Genomic DNA, 23,401 nt, shown 5'->3' on the forward strand with positions numbered 1-23,401 from the left:
TTCAAGACTAAACGCATGTGCTGCCAGGCACCACTTTATAAACTGTGTGCCAGAAGAATGCCAGTATCATAAAGAGAACAGAGTCCTGGAGGTGCAGTTGAACGTATTTATGACCAGATGGCGCCACAGTACAGCAAACGTGTCCAGGCGCACAGACGCGCTGAGGCGCAAGCAGATTCCTGATGCAAACAGGTGTCGCTCTTTGCCTGCATGTCATTGTGCTTATAACATTATAATATTTTCATCTGCATGAGTATATGCAGAGAAGACTATCAGTGTTCATATGTTTACTCTTTTGGTGAATTTTGGTGTTTCTTTATTCATGTACACTCATTTTATGTAATGTTTATGCTTTGAAAGCAGGAGTAGCATATTTAATGAGTTGTGTTATTTGTCTTGTTCACATGATGAAAGAAAAGCAGAGAAAAGAGGAGAAAAGTACTACACGGAAGAAGAAACTAACATCAGAGTTTTTGGAGACGTGTTACATCATAAAGTTTGCATTATACATGTTAAGGTGCAGGTGCATAAAGGTGCAGTTTGGAGTAAATGCCTTTTGCTCCCTTTGTGTTTGAGCCCTGTCTGCCTGTCTCAGTGGGAGGGGTGATGCTGCTCCAGCTCCTGTCACACATGCTGTACAGCAACAATAATATTTGGAGAGTTACAAGTGGCTGCGGTCTGCAGCACAAACCGAGACGCATGACCAATGAGCACTCTCTTGCGCGCATACTCAGATTTCAGTTGACACTGATCATCAGTGTTTATGCGCGACTTTAAAGCTCAGCAGCTCCGAGAACTTGGTGGCCAGAGTGGAAACGGTGCAAGATGGGAGAGAAGCAGGAAAGCAGCGCGGGTGCATAGTTTTCTGAGAACAAGCGGCGCTCCGTGCAATTGCGCACAACTTCTTGCTGCATGCAAACGCACCGCAGCTGAATTACAGAGTGGACTTTGCAGAGCAGGAGCAGACATGGCTATACTTATTAGTTCTTTGATCGTTTTTACAAAAGTGCTTCTTTATATGAAATTAACACATTGCATGGAGGTAGATTTCTGCATACCTGTTCGCGTGGATCACCAAAAGCATGAAAAGCATCTGCACCGGCGCGCGGAGCAGATGAATGAAAGACAAATTGTCTTTAGGCTAAATGCATTTAAACATGAATTCTACCTGCACCTCATGCCGGATTCTAGTTTCCTTGCATCGGGCATCATGCCACCCGATAACGGCTCCTCAGCATCCAACGCCTCTGCAACCGCTGACCTCAGGGAATGCTTCTACTCCGGTGATGTCAACTCAGACCCGGACTCTTTCGCCGCGCTCAGCCTGTGTAAAGGTCTTCACGGGGGGTTCTCCTATAACGGCATGGAATACTTCATCAGCCAGACCAGGAGTGAAGAAGCTGCAGTCGCGTCTGGATTTGGAAACACTTTCGACAGGACGCATGTCATCCGCCGCCGTAGAGGCGCTGCGCACCCGGGCGGCAACTTCACCAGCAGGTGTGGAGTTACACCTGACTCCAACTTCAGCGCTTCCCTGGAGAAATACAAGTACATGAGCGAACTGGAGATTGATGGCTTAACTGAAACTGTGTTAAAAACCTTGGGGAGGTCCAAAAGGTTTGCCTCCATCCCCAGGTTTGTGGAGGTGCTGGTGGTGGCAGATGAATCTATGGCTAAATTTCACGGGGATGACCTGAAGCATTACCTCCTGACCCTGATGTCAGTCGCAGCCAGGCTTTACAAGCACCCCAGCATTCTCAACTCCATAAACATAGTGGTTGTGGGCTTTATGGTGATAAATGAAGCTGACAAGGGACCTAAGGTTTCCAGTAATGCAGCCCTGACTCTGCGCAACTTCTGCTCCTGGCAGAAGAAGTTGAATAAACACAACGACAAGCACCCTGAGTACTGGGACACCGCTATACTGTTCACCAAACAGGTAAAGAGCTGCATCACATCGGTGGTTCAAAGAATAGAATAGAAATGTTGTACTCATACACAACTTGTGTGTTGGTGCAGCCTGTCATCTGCACAGCTCTGCAAGTCTCCTCCACTTAGTTCTGTGTAAGCTGCTGCAATGAGTCACTGGAAAAGAGCAAGTGAGCCAATTCTTTCCATCAAAGACCTCACTTCTCTCTGCTTGTAAGGAATAAGAACTGGGTCACTATCTGCCCATAAAAGGCTCCTTCATAATGATCAGAAATGTGTATAAAATCCAATTAGAGTCCAAATGAATCCCTCCTTCATTCCAACAGATGTAAGCTGAACTATCTAAAACATTCAGACTGGTTTCAGCTGTCAGATAATCCCATGTGGCCACCAGAGCTGTGACCACCAGCTAGTAAATCTTTCTCCATAGTCACTAACTTTTCTCTCTCCTCTGATGCCTGGTCGCTGGTGCCTGCTTTCCATTAGGTCCAGTTTGGCTCTGGCTGGCCATCTGATACACAGTCTCTCTCCTTCACTGCATAGCAACATACAAAAACACTTCAAGGTCAAAGCCAGTGAAGAATCATCCCAGTGCTGGGAAAGTTCCCTTATTTACACTAAGGGCAATTATATGTAGGAAAGTCCAGGTCCGGTGTTGTTGTCCTTGTAGGGCACAATGAGCACAGCTGCTGCGTTGGAAAAATTCTTGTAATAGGTTATGGAGAGCGAGTGGTGTGGAGTACACATGGCTGGCAGAGGGTGCTTCTGGCATCAGCAGGCCTCACTGTAACACTGGGTTAACAAGTTCAACGTCCACTATGAGTTCATACTTTCAGTATGAAAGCACAGGAAATTCATTTTAATACACCATAATTCCATATCAGAAATACTTAAACTGACAAAAAGGTGTTAGTCACAGAAAAACTATTTAGTAAGGCTTGAAACTATCTTGCTGATAACCAGTGAGTCATGGCAATTGTTCCAATAATATTGAATTGTTCCAGTGGAAAAAGGGTCATAACTTTTCTTGTAATATTAAATAACAAGATTCTACAGTCATGGTAGCAACTCTGTGAGGCTGCACTCAAGCACAGTGGGACTTTGAGCTAAATGCTAATGCTAGAAAGACTATGCTAATCTTTAGTAGGTGTGATGTTTACCTTGTTCTCTGTAGTGTGTTAGCTTGCCAACATGCACTAATTATCACTAAACAAAAAGTACAGCTGAGGCTGATGGAAATGTCATTAACTTTGACCTGATGATGGCGCTGCATAGAAAGTTAAGTGATCACCAAAAAGATTACAATTCCTCCCAAGGGGAACGTGAATGTCTAAACTATGTCATGGAAAACCATCCAATAGTTGTTGAGACAATTCAGTCCAATCAAAAAGAAGGAGAAAATTGCAGCAGCTGTAGGCAACTAAGTGTCCTAAGTAGAAGTCAGGTCATCCCATCACAACTTGGATCAACATGAAAGTTCTTTTGCGTGTCAGCCAGTCTGTTGAGCCAGTCTCTTTAATGTTTAACATCAGCAATGAATGATATCCATGTCATTATAATATTTATAGATCAACCCTAACGCAAGTTGTAGTAGTGACATCACTTTCGGTATCCACATTTTAAACGAGGGAGGTTTGTCAGATTTTCAGTTTCTGAGTATGAACTAGCCAGCTTAGCATATGCTACAGCTTTTCTTTGAGGGTCAGATACCTCAACATCCAGTGGTAACACTCCAAATATAGCAGTTAATTGATTAGGTGAAATTAATTTGTTGCATAAAGCAGACTTGAATATTGAAGACCAAAGATTAACTAATGAAGGACAGGACCAAAACATAAGTGCAAGAGAAACCACATTGTTACATCTTGGACACAAGGGACTCACTGCTAACTTGTCATTGGAAAACTGAAGTAAATGTAATTCCTTAAACTGAATCATAACATGTCTACTACATATATATGTACAGACAGGTGACAAATTAAAGGAAAAACCGGTACAGGCCTGAATGCTTGACCCCTACAGTGAATAGATCTGGTGGCTCTGTTATGCTGTGGGGGAATTTTGCTGGCATTGTTTGGGTCCACTTGTCCCCTTAGGGGGAAGAGTCACTGCAAATCATTACAAAGTTGTTCTGAGTGATCACCTTTATCCTATGATGAAATATTTCTATCCTGATGGGAGTGGTCTCTTCTAGGATGACTACGCCCCCATCCATAGGGCACGAGGGGTCACTGAATGGTTTGATGAGTATAAAAATGATGTGAATCATATGCTATGGCCTTCACAGTCACCAGATCTCAACCCAGCTGAACACCTATGGGAGATTTTGGACTGATGTGTTAGACAGCACTCTCCGCCACCATCATCAAAACAGCAAATGAGGGAATATCTTTTGGAAGAATGGTGTTCATCCCTCCGGAAGAGTTCAGACACTATAGAATCAATGCCAAGGCTGAAGAACACCACTGGGGCATTGTCATCCTGGAAGAGACCACTCCCATCAGGATAGAAATGTTTTATCATAGGAAGATGGTGATCACTCAGAACAACTTTGCATTGATTTGCAGTGACTCTTCCCTCTAAGGGGACAAGCGGAACCAAACCATGCCAGCAAACTGCCCCCCAAAGCATAACAGAGCCACCACATCCCCTCACTGTAGGAGTCAAGCATTCAGGCCTGTATCAGTTTTTCCTTTAATTTGTCACCCGTCATGTATATATTTATTAGGGGGTAACTTGGTTGTGGACTTGATGTCTGACTGGTCAGATATGACTAATCAGCAGTGAAGGACAGAAGAGGAGATAGCAGGAGAGTTAGTAGTAAACTTGTAAAGAGGAGGCTGTAGTAGAGTGGACATTTTTAGTTTTAGGTTAACCCTGGACTATGTGCTGCAGGTGGGACTCATCTGGTCCTTCCAAGCTCTCCTCTTACCTCCTTAACCAAGAGGAAATCTGTGGTGGGAGATCTCCCTTGACCCTCTGTGTCAATATATTTTGAGAACAGAGCAACAATAAGCAAACTAGAGTCACATGTGTTTTGTATTAGTGGCCTTCATGGTGTGTTCATTATGTAGCTCACGGCTCAGCCACACAAAACACTATTGGAACATGGGTCGAAGCCTATCTGATTTTATCCAGTTTTTCACAATATACACCCATGCCTTTGTGTCACCAGGATCTTTGCGGGTCCACAACCTGTGATACACTGGGGATGGCTGACGTTGGGACCATGTGTGACCCGAAGAGGAGCTGCTCTGTCATCGAGGATGACGGCTTGCCCTCTGCATTCACAACTGCCCATGAACTTGGTAAGAAGGTTGGCCTGTCATTGGTAACATTTGAGGAAAATGTTGCAGATCAGCAGGGACTGGACACTCACATTATGCATTTTAGATTTATGCTAATGTATACTTGGACCAAATGCAGCAGGACTCAGGGTGAGATATGCTCAGGGCAAGTAGTGCATATAACCTTAGCTTAAAATGTCAAAGGAATTCTGCATTTAGGTTTGACAGACATATACATGCATAATCAGTATGGAAACTGGCCTGGCTGGAGGGCTTTGCAACTTTCCTGATGATCTATATGGCTGTGGTTCTTGGTCCTGGTCCCAGAGAACCACTGTGTTTCAATCCTATGACCTATGTAATTGCATTCACCTAATGTTCATTTGTAATTCAGTCCCTAATTAGGTGGGCAGAATGAAAGTTCCTACAGAGCAGGGTTGAGTTCCAAGCATGTTCAACATTACAGCTGTGCCACATAACTTTGCACACTGGCAGCTGCAAATGGCAAGTGAGAGATAACTGTTTGAAAAACCTGTGCTCATGTCACCATGAAGTATTTCACATGACAACATTTAACTAACAAATGTACACTTATCTTTAGCAGGACAGCTAGTCTGTTATGTTTTATGCCAACAGAAAAGTAAGCAAAGAAAAGAGAGGAATGAGGGAAAAGAAATAACACTGATGTGTCCTCTCTATAGTATTAGAGTATGGTCTTGGATATATAAATGTCCATTGTATTTGAGCATACACTCATACCCTTGTTAATATGATGATATGCCATTGTAATACTGACCATGAACTCAGTTAGGGAGGGAATATCATTGAAATAGTTTTTCAATGCCATTTCTGGGAAATACAGTACACTTATTTGATACATTTGTACTGTATCAGATGAGAAGTAATGAGTGATCTCACATCTGTGTTAAGCACGGAGCTGGAATGAGGATATGTTTATGCCTAGCTTAGCTAAACTATGCTTAGCTTAGCATAAGAAGGTGCCTACAAAGTGAAGCTTACAAACATCTCTAAAGCGCACAAATTTATACACTGTATTGTTTTGTTTAACCTGCACAGAAAGAGAAATGTAAAAACAGCAATTTGTGGTTTGAGATATGTGCTGGAACTATTTCTTGACGACTGAAAGCCAGGCCCAGTGGCTTTGTACCCCAAAGTCTTCTTGTCACAGTGAGGTTGCCAGGGTTGGTACCACTGTGACTGATCAGACACCAAAACTAAAACCTCTACTCACCAACCATATCTATTAACCAGTGCTATAGCCGGAGATGCTGCACAATAGTGCTAGGTGGATGGATACACTGTTGTTTGTCAAGAAATAGCTCCAACACATAACTGCCTCTAAACTATCATTTTACATTTATTTTATGTACAGATAAAAAAAAAACACGCTACACTGTATAAATAAGACAACATTAGAGGTGTTGGTAGGCATACTTTTTCACTTTGCACAGAACCAGGCTAGCTGTTTCCCCCTGCCTCCAGTCTTTGTGCTAAGCTAGGCTAAGAATGTCCTGGCTCCAACACAGACAAGATTGGTATCAATTTTCTCATCTCACTCTTGGAGAGAAAGGCAATATGAATTTCCTAAAATGCTGAACTATTCTTTTAAATGCTAAATTGTAGTTTCTAATGTTCTTGCTAACTTGTTAACTAAAATGACCATTTACAAAAAACATTTCTGCATTCTGTGGTTTTAAATGGTCAGTTTTAATCTGTCAGAAGTGAAAATGGAATAAGATCTGAAGTTGAACACTGCTAATATTTCCTTTTCTGCTTTTTTGATGCAATTTAATAGGTGGTATTAAACTGCATATAGTTTTACACACTCCTAAATCTGTCAAAGGCTAATCCTATTAATAATACAAGTGACAGTGTCTTTCACATTTTCAATAAGCAGTGATTGAGAAGGCTGTAAACGAAGCAGGGCTCATGCCTGAGACCAGTTGCACAAGTAACTCCTGAGGCCCCAAGAGAGGCATTGGTTTACAGTGCCCTCATATATGTTAACTAATTACACAATTTCCACTTAAAATGATCCTGTCTCATGATTGAACACACTGAAACCACAGTTTGTTTGTTTTTTCTTTTGGAAAGAACTACATGTTCGTCTTTTGGGAATTAAATGATTTCCTTGGGAACTAATTCCCTTGTCAGGCCTGGTTTGCTACATGGACGTATGCCACGCTTTATATTCCCATGCATAACTGCATTCCTGTCTGCTATGACAACAGCTTCAAATCAGTCCAAATTGAGTCAGCTTTACCTTATACATACATGTGTGTTATCATGTCTGGCAAAAGTTTCTCTTTGTCTTAATATTTTCATATGTCACTGTCATCACCACAGAAAGTTTACTGTATCTACTCAGTGTTTTAAATCATAGGGCAACTGAAAATAGAAATACTGTAACAAAGACGTGACCTTCTGTCTCTTTTCCCACCCCACCCTCTCCCACAAGGCCATGTCTTCAACATGCCCCATGACAATGTTAAGGCATGTGAGGAGGTATTTGGGAAACTAAAGGACAACCACATGATGTCTCCCACACTGATTCAGATCGACAGGAGCCGGCCCTGGTCTGTGTGCAGTGCAGCCATCATTACCGAGTTCCTGGACAGAGGTCATGGTTAGTAAACACTTCCTGTATATGTCTCTGGACTCAGATGGACCACTAATTCTGTCCAGGCTCCGTGTTCTCAGCTGGTTGTAATCTAATTGTACCCACAAAAAAACAGACCTCTCTTTTGTCACGGTTAAATTTGTAATTTCAATTTCAGCTTCAACTTGGAAGTCCTTGACTGCACAGATAAAAAAACTGTCACACATTTCAAAATATTTTAGATTATGTTATTATGTTTTACCATGACTATACAGGCCCAAGGAAATATTTCTATTCTTTTTTAACGGCTATGGCAATGAGTGTTTAGTCTTTAGTGTAGTTTCTCACAATTTGTGGCTAATCCTCAAAAAACTAGTTATATCTAAAGTGAACACACTTCATCACTTCACAATAAATAACACACCAAAATTCAATAGCAAAAAGATAAAACCGTATGCCAGTATAAAAAGAGAACTGACATCATGACTACATTGACAAGTGAATCAAAACAATAAAGGTTTACTTAAATTAAAAATGGCTTATTTAAAGCTGCACTAATCAATAATTTTATATTAACAATAGATCAAATAACCATGTGTAATATGAAAGGGGCCACTCATAGAGTTGAACCAACAGTGAATTATAGCCAAACACTGCAGGTCCCCTCAGTAAAATGTTGCATTTTAGTGTCTTTCAGCTTATTGTTTTGGTTTTCAGGCCCACAACTACTTAACTGTTTTGGTTCACTCCCACCATTATCATCAATCTTTTTTCCACCCGCGGCAGGCAGCTGTTTTCACCGAAAAAGTTCTGATAAACCCCCGGTATGCTATCTGCTCAGCACCAGTTAGTGTCTAGCTGGTGAACATAGGGGAGCATTTAGCAGCTAAAAAGTCTGATATTTTTCTCAGGAGATGATGGAGACCAGAACAGAGCTAAAAGAAGAGTGGACTTTTCTTTTTATTTATTAGAAACATGACTCCAAATGAATGCTAATGTTGCTCTACTGTGTCTGCTGAATGAGTAAACAGGGAATCATTTGCTAAAATTTAAGCCGTTATATCAAACGTGTGTGATTTCCAACTTGTTGTGGTGTTCTGACTCCAAGTGGACAACAATTAATTAACATAGCAGGGAAAATAAGTTGTTGGTGGAGACCGTGGACATCTAACAACAGGCATATTTTCTTTAAGAGACACATCAGTGGTGAAGTAATGGAAAAATCTACCCCTCAAGCACATTAAAACATACTTAAACTAATTTATCTCTCATAGGATCTCAACTCTGGATATCTGGTTGGTAATCCTGTACCAACCAAACTGATGCAACTCAAACAATCTACTGCAGAAATGGCAGCAGCGCATTCCTAAATGCCTCAATAGACCAGCATGCAATGCATCCCCAAAACTTACAGAAATGACAGAATTACACTTGAAACTGGGATAAAACAAATATAACAAACTGAAGGAATTGAATAAATCTGTCTGAGGAAGTACTTTAGTTTGAGATGTAATTTCAGATTATGATATACAGTCTCCACTTGCAGTATCCACATTCAATAAAACATTCAGAAGTGTATTAGTATGTCATTTGACTTTTTCCCCTCAGTAGCTGCAGCTTCCTTATTCCAAGTATTTTTCTGTGTATATAAACTCCCATAAGTAACTATAAGTGGATTCTGTGTAATGGACTAAATTAAACACACCAAATAATCACCTCCCCTTGACCAACTCACTTACTGTAAGAAACAAATGAGCCTTTACTAAGTTTAACACAACTGTCTCTGCTACATGAGTCATTTGCTCAATCTAAACATTATCAGGTGCCTGCACTGTCTCATGTAGAGCGGCTTCTGCTTTTGTTCAGACTGAGGACAAAGTTATTGAACAGTGCACACTGCTTTAATCTCATTCATGCATTATTTATATGTTGAAATAATAGCTGTTCTTGATCATATGATGCAATAATTTTCAATGAGAATGACAGTTTTTTTTGCCTGAATGAACAGTTTTGAACTTTCCTTTAACGCTATCATCCATAAGTTTTCAGTCATACATCTTTGTGCAACCAGGTCATTACCTTACACTACCTCGCCATTTTGATTAATATGTAATATTCTTTTTAAATTGCCATTTCTATGACTTCTGACTTCACTACCAACAAGATACCTGTATGCCTGCATAGGAAATAATTGGTTAGTCTCAAACTCAGCAAACACAATTCACTATTTTCATTACATCAGTTTATCACACAATACTGTGGCAGTAGAGATTTAATCACTTCAATTAAATTTTTCATTTGTTCTTAAAGATGCATTAATTGTTTTTTAGCCAATGTGGGGAAGTGCAACAAGTTGTTAAGAGTTGCACAATGAGCAAACATAGAGCAACATTCACTCTATTTTTGTCTACACCAACTCCTGAGGAAAATATCTGGCTCTTTAGCTGCTAAATGCTTCACTATGTTCACCAGCTAGTTGCTAACCTTGTATCTTTGCAGGTTGGTGCTGGTCAGGTAGCGAACAGTTTATCAGAACTTTTTTGCTGGAAACTTCTTCTGCAGAAGCTGGGACTAAGGCTGAATAGAGCAATGACACTGAACTAAACAGTAAAGTTGCAGGTTGTAAAAACCCAAACAATAAGCTGAAAGATGCTAAACCGCTCTGTGGAGATGAAGAGAGCTGCAGAGTTGGGTGATGATTCTTAGTTTGTTACTACAAAGGACACCTTACAAATTACAGTCATTTTCTTCATTCTTAAAATAAAAACATTGATTAGTGCAGCTTAAAGATTTCAGTGTTTTAAAAAGTTCATCAGACGCAAACAAAGCCCACATGTCATGATGGCTTTAAATAAAATAATCTTTGACCACTTCCACACCAAAGCCATAAAGTCACCCTGATTTTCATATCAATATGAGAGATTGCAGCAGTCTGATTTGATAGAGGGTTGGTTTTGTTTCTGTAGGAGACTGTCTGCTGGACCAGCCTCAGAAGCAGCTGTCTCTCCCAGACAACCTGCCCGGCTCCAGCTACAGCCTGCATCGTCAGTGTGAGTTGGCCTTTGGCCCAGGCTCTAAGCCCTGCCCCTACATGCACTCCTGCTCCAGGCTGTGGTGCACCGGGAAGGCCCGTGGACAGCTGGTCTGCCAAACCCGACACTTCCCCTGGGCAGACGGCACCAGCTGTGCCAACGGCAAGGTCTGCTACCGAGGGGCATGCACTGATAAGAACAGCACCATGCACACCAAGGTGAGACTGTGAAAGAGAGCACTTCTGTCCTGCCTGGTCACTTTAGTACAAATCAATATACCATGGTGCCTGTTTTTTCTTTTGTTCCAGGTGGATGGCCGGTGGGGGAAGTGGGGTGCATTTGGAGAGTGTTCCCGAAGTTGTGGTGGAGGAGTCCAGCTGGCCAAGAGAGAGTGTGACAACCCTGTTCCTCAGAATGGAGGCAAATACTGCTATGGCCTTCGTATCAAATATCGCTCCTGCAACCTCAACTCTTGTCCTGAAACAGGTACACTGGTTTCTGTTTCTGTATATTCACACAGGAACACATAACTTAAGCATAAGACACAAAAACGTGTGTAATTGGTATAGGAAATGCTGTGATGGCAAAACTTTAAGTGGATTATATGATGTCAAAAGTGTCGACGTGGATGTCAATCTAACCTGAGGTTGTTTTTACGCGTCCAGGTAAGAGTTTCCGTGAGGAGCAGTGTGAGGCATTCAATGGCTTAAACCTGAACACCAATAGACTGGGCGCCTCCGTGGTCTGGGTTCCCAAATATTCGGGAATTTCTCCCAAGGACAAATGCAAGCTCATCTGCCGTGCCAACGGGACTGGGTACTTCTATGTTCTTGCACCAAAGGTATGAAGCAGATTTGGTATTTTCCCCATTTCTTATATCAAACATACCATCAGATTGTTTTTGTTATAATCAACTGTTCAATTTTCCATCACCTGAAATAAAATGGAATTAGTCTGAGAACATAAATTGGATTTATGAGACAACCCTTTGGGCATGCTGTGTTAATAAAGTAGAGAAATGCCAGTGAGTTCTGAAAAGTTCTAGGCAAATGACATATTGACTGCTTTCACATTACCGGAAAAACATAATTACCCAACCATCTGCAGGCTGATATGAGTCTGATAATTACTAGCTGTGGTGCAAATGCAGCTCTGTCAGCTTTCATTATGCTGAAATGAAAAGCAAAGTCCTGCGACACTTGTGATTAGAAAGATTTTTATAGAAAAGACATGACATTGGGGAACTCTTAATTTTCTGTGCTAAATGGGTATGAACTGTTGTACTTGCTAATGCAATCTGAACACCTTGTCATTGAACACCTCATCACGAGTCAAAACCTTGTGGTAGGTGTAGCTAAAATACTTATAGAGGTAGAAATATTGAACAGCTCTCTGTTCATGTATGTTCCAAGGTTTGGTGTATAACTGTTTGTTCAGTACAAATTGGCCCTTATCCACAATGCAAGACATGTAACTGCTACAACAGCAGCAAAGCAGTGAGAGGTGATGTATTAGTGGCAGTACAGAGAGTGGTTGCTGCTGCAGGATGGATAGAGTGGTGAGAAAGGGAAACATGCCAGGGCAGTATCACTTCACAGCTTTGGCTTGTCAGCAACTATTTATGCAACCAGCAAGGAAATAAGCTCATATAGCTGTACAAGCCAACATCTCGTTTACACAAAAGGACATTGTACAATCCCTCTGGTGCTACTTCTGATTTCCTATTTATGTTGTTCACTATGTTTGTTTAGTCAGAGGAATGAAGTATGTAAAGATTGGTAGACCACATATGTGGCAAACAGTTTCTATCTCGTTCTCTCTTTCTCTCTGTTGTTCAGTCTTACATGTTATCCACCTAAAGATCAGCATGTAATGTCTGTAATGTGATGTCTAAATCCTCCAACCCTGCAGGTTGTGGATGGGACACCCTGCTCTCCCGACACCTCAGCTGTATGTGTTCAGGGAAAATGCATCAAAGCAGGCTGCGATGGGAAGCTGGACTCTAACAAGAAGTTTGACAAGTGTGGTGTGTGTGGCGGTGACAACCAGGGCTGCAAGAAGGTCTCAGGGATGTTCACCAAACCCATGTAAGTAGTGTGTCAGCACATATTATAGTCTTTAGCATTATGTTTAATTAGTAAATGATTTTTTTCCACTCATATGCTCACCTGAAACCAGATGTACCCCAAAACAAATCCCTGTGTCTCTCACACATTCATTTACGTTGATGTCCCACCCTCCTCGTGTGCAGTTTATCACATGGAAAAACATACTTGTCGTTTGTTGATGCCGCTAAGGGAGAAATTCAGTACGTTTGTTTTGATGCAAGGAATTTCCCCACTAATGCAAACATGGCAGAATTGTTGTTACATAATAATGAGATTGCATAGAGGCCTGAATTGAGATAATGATCTTATTTTGATTGATCATGCAGCCCTAATCAGCAAGTGTGTGTTTAAGATAGGAATACACTCTGGAACAGAGGAAAATTAACTAGGAACATATTTTGACAGCGTGCCATTAACATAGCAATTCCCAGTGTTGAAATAAAGTATTTTATCATTCATGTCAAAACAATAGTAGTGCAAACTTGCGTGGAGAAATTGTTAAAGTAAATTACAGGCAAGCCTAAAGATATAAAATCACACAGTTTCCATGTAGAACTCAGTGTACCCTTAAATTTAAAGGATGGGTTCACAATTTTTCAAGTGTGTCTTTGAACAACAGTCAGGCTTCCATATGAACAGTGAAGTGGTCCAGTATTCAACTTACACAAGTGTGATGTGCACATACACTGAGAATGGAGATGTAATTTTAAGGATTTAAAAGAGATCATTGAACTTTTTTGTGGAAAAACTATATCTGAAACAAATTATTATTCAAAGAGTATTTTTTATACATCTCAAAACATGTATGGAGGGGATCTTTAACTAGCAGTTAGCTTATGTATAACAGTATTTTGACGTATTGTGGCTAGCTTGTGAGCTAACAAGATAAAACATTTAAATAAGGCAATTTTAGAGCTGCTCTAAGGCATATTTGTTACTTATGATAAAAGCTACTGTAGGTGTTTCCTCAGACTTCCAGTTTGTGTGCTAAACTAGGCTAGACATGTCTAAAACCAGTCTCTATACTGAAAGCATAGGGATTAAATTAATATTCTTGTTGGACTTTGATTAAGACAGAAACAAGGATTTCCAAAAGTGCTAGAGCATTCCTTTATTGGAGATGAAGGCCTAGAAAATTTTGAAGCCTTGACAATCATGTTATAAATTGTGTTTTTGGATTTGATAGGAAATCTTACTGTTCAAACACAGTGGTAAAGACAAGTAACAAGATCTTTGCATTTGGAAACAACAGGTCCTGTGTGGTCATAACTGTAAGCAATACTGGGGCTCAATAACCACTGTCTAGTCAGTACTGTCAATATTTAACTTTTTCTCCATTCTTCCTCTCCAGTCATGGCTACAACTTTGTGGTGGTGTTGCCTGTTGGCGCCTCCAACATTGACATCCGCCAGCGTGGCTACCGAGGAATGGTCAGTGATGAAAACTACTTAGCAGTTAAGAATCGACACGGCAAGTACCTGTTGAATGGCAACTACGTGGTGTCAGCTGTGGAGCGCGACCTGCTGGTGAAGGGCAGCCTACTGCGCTACAGCGGCACCTCCACATCTGTGGAGATCTTGCAGGCCACCAGACCCCTCCAAGAGCCTCTGACTGTGGAGGTGCTCTCAGTCGGGAAGATGACTCCTCCCAGGGTGCGCTACTCCTTCTATATGGCCAAGGAGAGTAAGGAAGAGAAGACTCTGCGGAAAGAGGATAGAAGCCACGCAGCACAGAATAGTGTCTTGGCGGATAGTAACAAAGTAGAAGCTAAGAAGCAGTTGATGGGTAAGAGGCCGGTCAGTCACTGGGTGACAGGAAGTTGGGATGCATGCACGGTGACATGTGGTAATGGTCTGCAAAAGAGGCTGGTACAGTGCCAAAGCATGGAAGGGCGTCCTGCAGCAGACTGTGCCAGTGCTGATAAGCCTGTCGCAGTGAGAGCATGCGGGGATCCATGTCCCATATGGGATGTAGGGGTCTGGTCTCACTGCTCCAAGTCTTGCGGAAGGGGCTTTAAAAGGCGGCCAGTGCGCTGTGTGACTGAGAATGGTCTTAATCTACCCAGAGACCACTGCTCTGGAAGGAGGAAGCCTCAGGAACTAGACCTCTGCAATCTGAAGCCATGTTAGAGCAGAATAGACACAGTCTGAGAACGTACCTTTGGCAGTCGAAATGACAATTTGACATGGACATTAGCCCAAATCATCATGCTAATGATTTTATGGCTTTTGTTGGGTGAAAATACACTCAAATGCAGCTGCAACTGTGTCTGAAGGGATGTCTGCTCAGAAGAAAGCCAGTGGAGACAGAGAGGGTCTTCCTCCATGTTTGCAAAGACAGACATCTGTTTACATAAGAGAAAAGAAGGAAAGCTGTTGTCTCCTAAACTGTCAAACCATCTGTGGCAGGTTTGACTTATGGTTAGTCTACCTCTACCAGGACAGATGACACATGCCTGTGCATATACACTAACGAACAGAGATCTAGATGAAGACATTCATCACACACATCTGCACACACGTCATTTCTTGGTATGAATGGGATGAGGTTTCAAAAGCAGAGAGAAGTGAAAGTTCAGGACAAACAGATGAAAAGGTGAGCATCAACACTCACACTGTGCTGTTATCAGAAGCAATGACATTTTTCTCATTTCAGTGAGGAACTAATCGAAATGTGAAACACAGTACTGTATCTGCAACGTTCAACACCTGGAATTTATTTTTCTGTTTTTGTCGGTTCAGTGCTATTGGCTGTTGTCAAACTATCTGGCTGATGTAGCAAAATGAAAATCAGCAGTCTGTCACGCTGCCATTCAGAGTCAGTTCATCTTAACAACAAGCTTTACATACCTTCCCAAATGAAAAACTGTCAGTATGTCCTACATACTTGATATAATCTTACATTTTCACACAAATTATGAATTGGATCAAAGAATTCCTGAATTTTTCTCATGACCAAAAATCTGAAAACATTTATAATATAACATTTTATAAGGAAATTAGTTAGTTTAGCTTTTAACACGTTCCGTACATGAATGTAGGCTGTTATATGGTGCAATCATCTGTGTCTGTTCTGTGTTAAGCAAACCGACCAGTGCTGAAGCTCAGCTGTTTGTTCTGCACTGCCAAAGAGTTATAACCTTCAAAAGTCTTAGTATTGTGAGAAGCATCTCTCTGCATGAGGTGAACAGAAGCATGGCTCACTCAAAGTATCATCACTGTGCATTTTCGTAATTGAGATCTTCAAGCAGTGTTTCCCAACTGGCAAAACCTCATAATGAAAACTAAATAACTGAAGTTTAATTGGATCACTTAAAAACACAATATGTAATTTCTGCCACTATGGGTCTCTCAATCAAAACGATAACAAAAGACGGAGTTTGATGACGTTGTCAAGTAGTGTGGGATAATGGGAGTTGTCTTGTTAAACAACCAACTTCTCCTGTTTTAGGATTCCTTCAGTGTTCATCATTCAGGATGTTTTTACCGGGCGCTGAATTATCCGCAGAGGTCTCCTCCTCTCCAAAACAAACAGATCAGATGATTAAAACAGGTAAAAACACTGAATAAAGCAGTTTCACATTAAAAATCAGTGTTTCTCTGATGCTGTTCGGCAGACACAGGATGTCAGGGAGGGGTTGCAAGCTGAGCTGCTGCTAACGTTTGTTCAGCTTGTTTCTCCAACAACTTAAGATCCAGACATTCAGCTGGTTTTTACTGGGAGCTGAATTATCCACAGATGGCTCCTCCTCTCCGAAACAAACGCCCACAGAGATTAAACACGGTAAAAACACTGAATAAAGCAGTTTCATGTTTAAAAATCAGTGCGTCACTGACGCTGTTTGACAGACACAGGACCTCTGGGAGGGGCTGTTAGCTGAGCTGCTGCTAACGTTTGCTCAGCTTGTTTCTCTGATAACTTAAGATCCAGATGTCCGATGACTAAAATCTTTCATCCAGTTAAAAGATATAGTCAAAAATGACCAAGATCTAAAATGCTATCATAAAAATGTGGCTTAAAACTGAATAAAAGTCCATTTATGACAGTTTCTGGAGGCAACCACAACACAATACCCTTTGGTAGATGCCATTGTGGCAGACAAGACAACACCAATACATGCATCTTGTGCGCGTATACTTTGGTAGAGGGGGTATGACACCATTGACAGGCGACCAAATGAAATGGACCATTACCTTGATTAAATTACGGATTCCTCTGGGTTTAAAAATTGTTGGAAACATTTTGGATTATGTACGTACACAACAAAATATGTAACAGAGGTCTAGTTGTTTGTAGACGTTTTAATGTGGAATAGTTACATATACCTTTAAACTTAAAGATAAAATAAGAAGCACAGCAGCAACAGTGTAATTTGTGTTAAAACTAACTAAGGTTTCAACCCCAGCTAATACTGCATAAAATGTTAAATTCTTTTTATTGTTCAGTGTAAGAAAACCAAGCTGAATGCGTTTGGTTTCATAACTGTTTAGCATGTTGTGTAGTGCTATCTCTCAGTCTCTGCTACCAGCAGCAAAGAGTCTGAAAGTCTGCTGCAGTCAATGAATGTGCACTGATAGCACTGATAGGCTACTTGTGCAGTAAAGTAACACATTGTAGCTCAAATAAAAGCACTATTCCAGAAATTTGCTACAATTCAAAGTAAAGTGTTTTTTGACTAAGTTGACCCGCTAATGACCCATGCAGAGTTGACCCATGGTCCACTTTTGGATGAGAACCACTGCCCTAAAGTGATACCTCACCCAAACACTGAATTCCACCATTTAGTCAATGAATCGATCAACAGAAATGTATTAACACTAACAATTCTGATAATCAGTGAATTGGTTAAGTATCTATCATGCAATAACTTTTCTGGTTCCAGCTTCTCTAATGTGAGAGCTTTTCTCTGCCGTATTTGATAATAAATTGAGCATATTTGGGATTTGGACTGTTGGTTGGACAAAATAAGAAATTTCATGGCATCATCTTGGGTTCTGGGAAATTATGATAGGCATGTTTCACTATTTTCTGACATTTTATAGACCAATTGATTAATCGAGAAAAATAATCAGCAAAATAACTCACAGTGAAAATTTAAAAAGTTTACACTTTTTCTGCCATTGGAGCTCATTGTAACCATTGTAACTGACAGTAATCCAGCCACTACAAACTTTTTACAGACCCTCATCAAAAATATAGGGGGTGTTTGGTGTTCAATAGATGTTTTTATATCTATTTTTATTTTATTTTCATTAGAGGATCACTTTAATATTATGTTAAAATTTTTTTTAAAAAAATGCTGTGTTTCTCTGGGTAAAATGCTTGTTTGCTGCTGGCAGTTATTCTGCCTTCACAGGCTTCTGCCCTTCTTCTGCATCGCTGCTTTGATACCTCTAGTCCTTAATGAGATGACATAATGCATACTTTTTTTGTTGTTGTTATTTTTTTGCCAAGCGCATGCATCATGTCAGCCAATCATTACAATGTCCCAACTGTCAAACTGTATATGGTTAGATCATTTGCCCTGGTGTTACACTTATTCCCTTTATTGAACTCTTGGGTAAAGCTGCGTATGCAAGCAGAAAAATACTTATTTTCTCTATGAAACACATCTATTGCAAAATTAATGAGAAAATACACCCTAAAACACAATCAAACAGCAATTGTTGTACACTCCATCCTGGCATCCCAATTTGTTGTTTTGTTGGGATTGTATTCATTTCATTGGAGAACTGTCACTGCATTTCCAGCACAGCTGGAAATATGTAGAGTTTAACAGGAAATGGATCAGAAGTCTTAAAAATATTTGGTAAAAGTCCAGTTGTGGTGTCACACCCTAAGATTTGAAATGCAAGGGCCTCTGTCTGGACTTACAAAGTTACATGTTTACGATGTTGAACAATCAAACAGACAGAAATCCACTGTGGGAGATACAGAGAGACCAATTTAACCATCTCATAAATATCATAGATGGATGATTGATAACCATTTGTACTGATTGACACAATCCCAACATGTCCTTCGACAACAGATTCTTTCTACTCTTCATTTCTTGTGCGTTTTGGTTCAAGTGGACCAATTCTACCATCTAAAAGATGGTATTGTACAGTTAGTTTGTGTTTTTTTTTCACACCATGTACAGATAATGTTATTTTTTATCAGTTTTGTCTTGTATTGTATACTATGTATACATTCATCTAGCTGTATAAAATAAAGTATATATATATGAATATAACCAAATGTTGAATCATGATTGATGATTTGTCTGAAGCTTCAGCTATTCCTCAGGTATTGTACATTAAGACAATAAGAAAATATCACTGTCCTACTGTTTGTTTATCCCACATCACTAAATGACAGACTGGTTGGATATCTGTTGTCTCTTCGACGTCTCCCTTCGCTCCAGCAGTATCTGTTACAGCAGATATCTGCTGTGCCACGCAGTCTTCCATCACATGAGATGAGACAGTCTTGATACCTCAGCTTCTCTCTGAACTGAAGCATGACCGCTGATAAAAACACATTCATTCATCCACTTTGGTATTCTGCTGATTCAAGCTCCATTGTCCCGGCTGTACTGTAATAACACACCCTGCTTGGCCAGCGCCTGCCCAGTAAGCCTGATGCATTGTTGGACAGACGTCTCTCACACTTGGACACCCTCATCCCAAAGATTGGACTCATAAGAGGGTTTAAAGGTTCATACTAATAGCAGTATTTTTGGATAAAAGCTATAAACCGCTAATATTAAACAAGTTTATATTTGACGTGTTTTTAATACATAAAGCTCCTGCGTGGCCTTGACTCTGTGCTAATGGTTAAGAACGATGGATATGTTGTTTGATGCTAATGGAACAGGAGGAGGGGCTATAGGAAATGGGCAACTTGACGTCACAGAAACATGTTAAATGACCACAACCCCTTAATACCGCATTACGTGGTGGTGGCACGTAATATGTTAAAATTATGTGTCAGTGCCATGGGAACAACGCCAATGGAAAGTCAATTAGGATAATCATATTAAAAATCTAAAAAATGATGAACCCTCGGTTCTCCAATGGGACTGATGCTCACAGTGACATACAGCGCTGCAGTCGGGTTAACGTTGGAGTCAATGGACGGCCAGAGCAGTTGCTCTGAGCGTCTATGAAAGCGCAGTGATTATGGGTAAGAAGCGTGAGTGTAACATGATGTTACCATGATAATGACTGAATCTTATATATTTATCTTCTGATTCATTGTTGTTATTATTAATATTATTATTCATATGAATGAACATATATTTGGAGAAAAAAAGTATCAGCCTTGCAACGATGTACAGGCAACCGCAAATATTTATTTAATACAGATGATGTTGGAGCTTGAGTATTCACGTGATTTCAAATCATATCAAACTGAATTATATGCAAATTCAAAATAAAGCAAAAAGTCAAGTTAACCAAGGGTAAACATTGTCATAGTATCATAGTTAACAAATTCGTCATTCCAATGCAGGGAGAGTGGTCTTTCACAAACATTATCATCATCATATCATTTTTATTAATTATTTTTTATTATTATTAGGGGGAAGATGATAAAAGAGGAATATAATTGCCTTTTTAATGATGGAACAGAATAAGAATTTATTTGACGCAGCTGAACCTCGGGCATTGCATCAGACCTACCTCATTATATCAAAATAACAGTTACATCATACGCAATTCAATGTTTTTAGAGAACAAAAAATTGTAACTAAGGCACTATAATAAATTCAGTCAAATGACAATAATAATTAAAGCTGCAAGCAGTGATGAACAGGCCCTTGCACATTGTGTACGTCAGTTGGAGCAACAGCTGTGGTATTGCTACTAGAGGTCGGTTGACACAGCTCTGAATTTTAAAGATTATCGGACACTGTGTGAATGGGTAAAACATTATTTCCTGTGTGGATTATGTGGCGCTGGAGATGACATATTGGAAATTGTAGGGATTTGTATATACATTTGATGAACTATGTGTCATTTAGGCTTCACTTCCTGTTGCTTGTAGGCAATGCTACATAAGTGAAATATTAATGCAACAATACATTTACCAGGGGGCAACTGACATAGTTATACATCTTCATGAATATTGCACATTGCATTTAGGAGATAACTATCACTTCCTGTGTCCACTATGTGATGCTAGAGAACACCCACTAATTATACGTCATGTTGCTTGTATAGCATGTGTAGACCACACTATGTAAATTTAATGTAAATCAGATGATGTTTGTCACATAAGGCTGATTTCCTGTTGTCAGTTGGTGGCGCTATGACTATGACTCAATATAACATTTAGATGTGTTCAGGCCTGGACTCTTATCAAGTATGAGAAATTTGGGGCAGACTGGAAAATGTACATTCGAGTTACAACAGCTTCCTGTTTAATGCCTAAAAATGTTTTGGGAAACATTGACACGCCATGCCACAGGCGTTCCATGAAAACTCAAAAGCTTTGCAATTTAGTATCGCAAATGTCTTTAGATGTAAGTTACCAAATTTAGGAGGAGTTTGTTGAAGTACAAAGCCCGTCAATGACTTCATTTTGCGAAAAAAATTGCATAGTAAATTCAAAATGGCAGACTTCCTTTTGGACTTAGGGTATGGCTCCAAGAGGCTTTTTTTTAAGTCTGGAGATGTTGCATCTACCTACCAAATTTTATACATCTGTGTCAAATTTAAAGGTGGGGGGAAATTTTCTAGGGGGCACTATCAAGCCTTTTGCCATACCCAAGCCCAAGACCCATATCAGATATCAAATTACGCCACTTCTGATGCATGTGCAAAGTTCCATGAGTTTTCGAGTTCCAGCCTTTCCTAGGATTAGTTTGCTCAGTGTATTATTTTAGCCTAGTTTCTGACCTTGCATCAGCCTAATCCTTTGGATTGGTCTGCCTGCATTTCACTGCCTTCTCATGTACCGACCTTTTTTGCCCAAGTAAAGATACTTTGATTTTTGGAACCTGTTTTGTTTCTGAGTCGTGCATTTGAGTCCTTGCCTTGTGGTACTCAGTTCTTGTCAGTACGAACTGGCCACTATGGACTCAGCCGACTCAGTAACCCTGCAAGCTGCCATTTGTTCCCAAGGCAGACAGTTAACCCAGCATGAGGAACAGCTCATGACATCAGAGAGCTAAACGCTCATCATGAAGAATTCCAATCATCCATCAGTAACCAAGTGAGTAACATTTCCGACCAAATGCAGGAGCTGCTAGCTCAAATGGATTCCCTGCTTCTGAGTTCCGTCTCGCCTCCTGCCTCCTCATCTGTGGCTGAACGGGCGCTCCCTCATCAGTTCCTCATCTCTCTAGACCAGAGAGATTCTCCGGGGACGCACACAACTGTCGGGCCTTCCTGGTACAGTGTGCATTGCATTTTGAGATGCAGTCAGCAGATTTTCCCACAGAACGATCCAGAGTTTCATACATCATTACTCACCTGTCTGGTCGAGCTGAGGCATGGGCTAAGGCAGAGTGGGCTCGCAACTCTCCCATCTGCCACTCAGTCAACCTCGTCACCAGCACCCTTTGCAAGATTTTTGACCAAACCATCCCTGGTCCTGAAGTGACACGAGTCATTATGGACCAATGCCAGGGCAGACGCCAGGTGGCAGACTACACTAATGAGTTCCGCATCCTGGCTGCTCCAGAAAGAGAGGTGATGGACAAATATATTTTGACCTCTCTGTGGGCCGGGATAATTTGGCCTTCATCTTGCCCTCCTGGACGTTGTTGAACCAGGGCATTTGTGTGTCTACCATGACAAAGAATCCTAATTGACTTTCCATTGGCATTGTTTCCGTGGTACTGACACACAGTTTTAACACATTACATGCCACCACCACGTGATGTGGTGTTAAAAGGTTATGGTCATTTCACATATCTCTGTGAGATCAGGTTGGAAATGGAGTGGGACCTTGGTTCTTTATTTCAAATACCAGCTGACTGATGAACAGGTGATTACAATTCACCCAAGACATCAACATGAACCCTTCCTGATTGGACAAACCCATTGATTAGTCTTGTGCCTTATTATTTGTGTTTTTGTGTGTGTTATTCATTTATATAGACATTTGTATGTTGTGTATGTTGCCTGATTGTTACTTGTAGCTTGTTGCTGTAATGCCTGAATTTCCCTTAGTGGAATCAAGTTTCGTCTTGTCTTTGTCTTCGTCTCGTCTCGTCTCGTCTCATCTTTGTCCTTGTCTTGTCTTGTCTGACTGCTGTTCAGGACATATCTCCAAAACTAACTAAATTGATTAACTTTATTATACCCAAACAAATTATGTATTTCCTATAGCATTTTGTCTACACTTTGTGGTTCACATCATCATCTAAACATTCCCTGTAATTTGCTGATTTACGGTCTGGTCCACAGGGGTGTGGACTCAAGTCATGAATCTGAT

At 40.6% G+C, this 23,401-nt stretch overlaps 1 protein-coding gene across 1 annotated transcript; it reads left to right on the top strand.

Annotated features, from left to right (window-relative positions):
- The first annotated feature begins 291 nt into the window (after positions 1-291).
- LOC121898823 (A disintegrin and metalloproteinase with thrombospondin motifs 15) lies at positions 292-16,479 on the top strand. The gene is made up of 8 exons (XM_042414272.1): positions 292-1,939; positions 5,105-5,237; positions 7,696-7,863; positions 10,803-11,086; positions 11,177-11,354; positions 11,534-11,709; positions 12,780-12,955; positions 14,328-16,479. The coding sequence occupies exons 1-8, from the start codon at positions 764-766 to the stop codon at positions 15,103-15,105; spliced, it is 3,069 nt and encodes a 1,022-aa protein (XP_042270206.1). The 5' UTR covers positions 292-763; the 3' UTR covers positions 15,106-16,479.
- The last annotated feature ends 6,922 nt before the right edge of the window (positions 16,480-23,401 follow it).

The sequence above is a fragment of the Thunnus maccoyii genome, chromosome 6 (assembly GCF_910596095.1).
Source record: "Thunnus maccoyii chromosome 6, fThuMac1.1, whole genome shotgun sequence".
Lineage (NCBI taxonomy): Eukaryota > Metazoa > Chordata > Actinopteri > Scombriformes > Scombridae > Thunnus > Thunnus maccoyii.

Bases quoted from the DNA above. Each gene is read 5' to 3' on its own strand.
- LOC121898823 (XM_042414272.1), top strand. From the start codon at position 764: ATGCGCGACTTTAAAGCTCAGCAGCTCCGAGAACTTGGTGGCCAGAGT. The intron at 11,087-11,176 runs GTGAGACTGTGA...CTTTTGTTCCAG, and splicing joins ACAGCACCATGCACACCAAG to GTGGATGGCCGGTGGGGGAA. The intron at 11,355-11,533 runs GTACACTGGTTT...TTACGCGTCCAG, and splicing joins CAACTCTTGTCCTGAAACAG to GTAAGAGTTTCCGTGAGGAG.